The sequence below is a fragment of the Papilio polytes genome, unplaced genomic scaffold (assembly GCF_000836215.1).
Source record: "Papilio polytes unplaced genomic scaffold, Ppol_1.0 DF823510.1, whole genome shotgun sequence".
Lineage (NCBI taxonomy): Eukaryota > Metazoa > Arthropoda > Insecta > Lepidoptera > Papilionidae > Papilio > Papilio polytes.
Window position 1 is genome coordinate 2,487,600 of NW_013525694.1, and position 1,873 is coordinate 2,489,472.

Below are 1,873 nucleotides of genomic sequence, written 5' to 3' on the forward strand. Positions count from 1 at the left end.
TGGAATTAAAACGGAAAATAATGTCAAATGACTTTTTCTTTATAATTCTCCGGTATTTTTTATATAATAAGTTAACTAGTATTAAGAATCATTTATAGATTGATCAAGATTGTTCAGTCATCGTTTGATTGTTGTGTGTTAATCTATTATTATGAATATTATCTTATCCTTTAAGTCTAAATTATCTAAACAATTAAATGACCCAAAAATACTTAATTATGTCTCCGGCTATTACTATTTTAGTTCCATAAGTAAAATGAGCGTCATCGTTAGCGTCAGCCATACGTACATATATTGTTTGTGGCAAAATTTTCACTAAAAGGTCTAAACGTTAAAAATCACAGAAAATCTAGTTAAAGGTGGCATATGAAACATTACGTACGCTGTGTCTTATATGTTTACAAAACTTTTTAAAACAATACACACGATCTTTGAAAAAAATAACTAAACAACATTTTCTGTACTCGACTGTTTAAGATAGATCTTGTTTGTTCATCGGTATTGCGATCTATAAGTATTGATAAACTATGAACTGATGAAAAAATTAAACCACAAGGATTTAAAATGTTTTTTATAAAAAATATTATGGATAAGCAATATTGGTTCCAGATCGAATCTTTTTTTGGCCCTAAGTGTAAAGCTAATGACAATTAATAAATTGTCGATATTCTATAATATGACATTTTATTAGTAAAACAAGAAAAGAAGATATAATATTTCAATTCGTTTATTTTATTTCCTTTTGTGCTATTAGAACTATTTTGTAGTTTACAGGACGTGAGCGACGTGTGTGGCGGTGCGGGTGTAGGCGACAGGCGCGATGTAGGAAGCGGCGTAGGGCGCGGTGTAGGCGACACGCACAGCGGGCGTGATCAGTGGGGTAGCGACATGGGCCAGCGGGGCGGCGATCACTGGAGCGAGCACGGAGCGCTTCTTCAGCAGATGGAATCCGTTGTCGAGGGCCTTGGCGGTGTAATGCGCGGCGCGGTCCAGGTTGACGTCGAGAGTGTCGAGAGGCCTGCCGTCAGCGGCGAGGATGTTGGCGGGCTGTCCCGGTGCCAGAGACAGGGGTCCGCGGTAGTTGTAGGGCGCAGCGAGGGGTGCGCTGTAGGCGAGGGCTGCGGGGTATGCGTAGGACGCCGAATAGGCGAGGGGTGCGATAAGGCCCGCAGAAGCCGCGGCCAACAGGCAAGACAACACCACCAGCTTCATCATGTTTGTAGTGGTCTGTGTTGTTTACGTGTGAACACTGATACGGTTCTTTAATTTTAGCCCGCTTTTATACAAGTTTAATTTATTAATCAAAACTATTACCGAAAGACGTTGGCCGTGAAAAAACAATCAGTTTTAAACTGCGGATTAAAATAAAAGTTATTAATTGAATATTCCGTATTTACTTACATAGGAAATATTAAAAAACATACGTTTAAAACACGGCATATGATTTTTTATGACTAAAGCAGAAGACTGTAATAACTGTAAATATCACTAAAATACTCAATAGCATTTGCAATAAAAATGATCGACGTGTTCTGAGGAGAAAATTAGGATAATAGTATATCGTGTATCTAATAATACAATTTAAATGTATCTCTATATAGTTGTAGCTAAGATTATTGTAATTATGATTCGGAATTGATTGTGTATCGTTTACTTCGATATATTATAATGGATGTAATAGAAACAAAAACAATATTTACAACATTTGCATTCGCAATATAGTAAGTGATTAACAAAATTTGATGTAATTCTGTAAGTATAACGGGCTAGCGACTGCAGTTCTAATTCAAATCTGTTACTTTACTTTTATTGGAACTACGCATTGTTTTGCCAAATTCTAACTGAAATTAATTGTATCGTAAATTTAATTTAC

The 1,873-nt window shown here is 36.4% G+C and overlaps 1 protein-coding gene across 1 annotated transcript in view; it reads right to left on the bottom strand.

Moving 5' to 3' along the window:
* Positions 1–711: 711 nt before the first annotated feature.
* LOC106104606 overlaps positions 712–1,873 on the bottom strand; it is a 4,261-nt gene continuing 3,099 nt past the window's right edge. Inside the window, exon 2 of the mRNA XM_013284694.1 lies at positions 712–1,131. Within this exon, the coding sequence (XP_013140148.1) occupies positions 769–1,131 (363 nt within the window). The 3' untranslated portion in view covers positions 712–768. The remainder of the gene's footprint in view (positions 1,132–1,873) is intronic.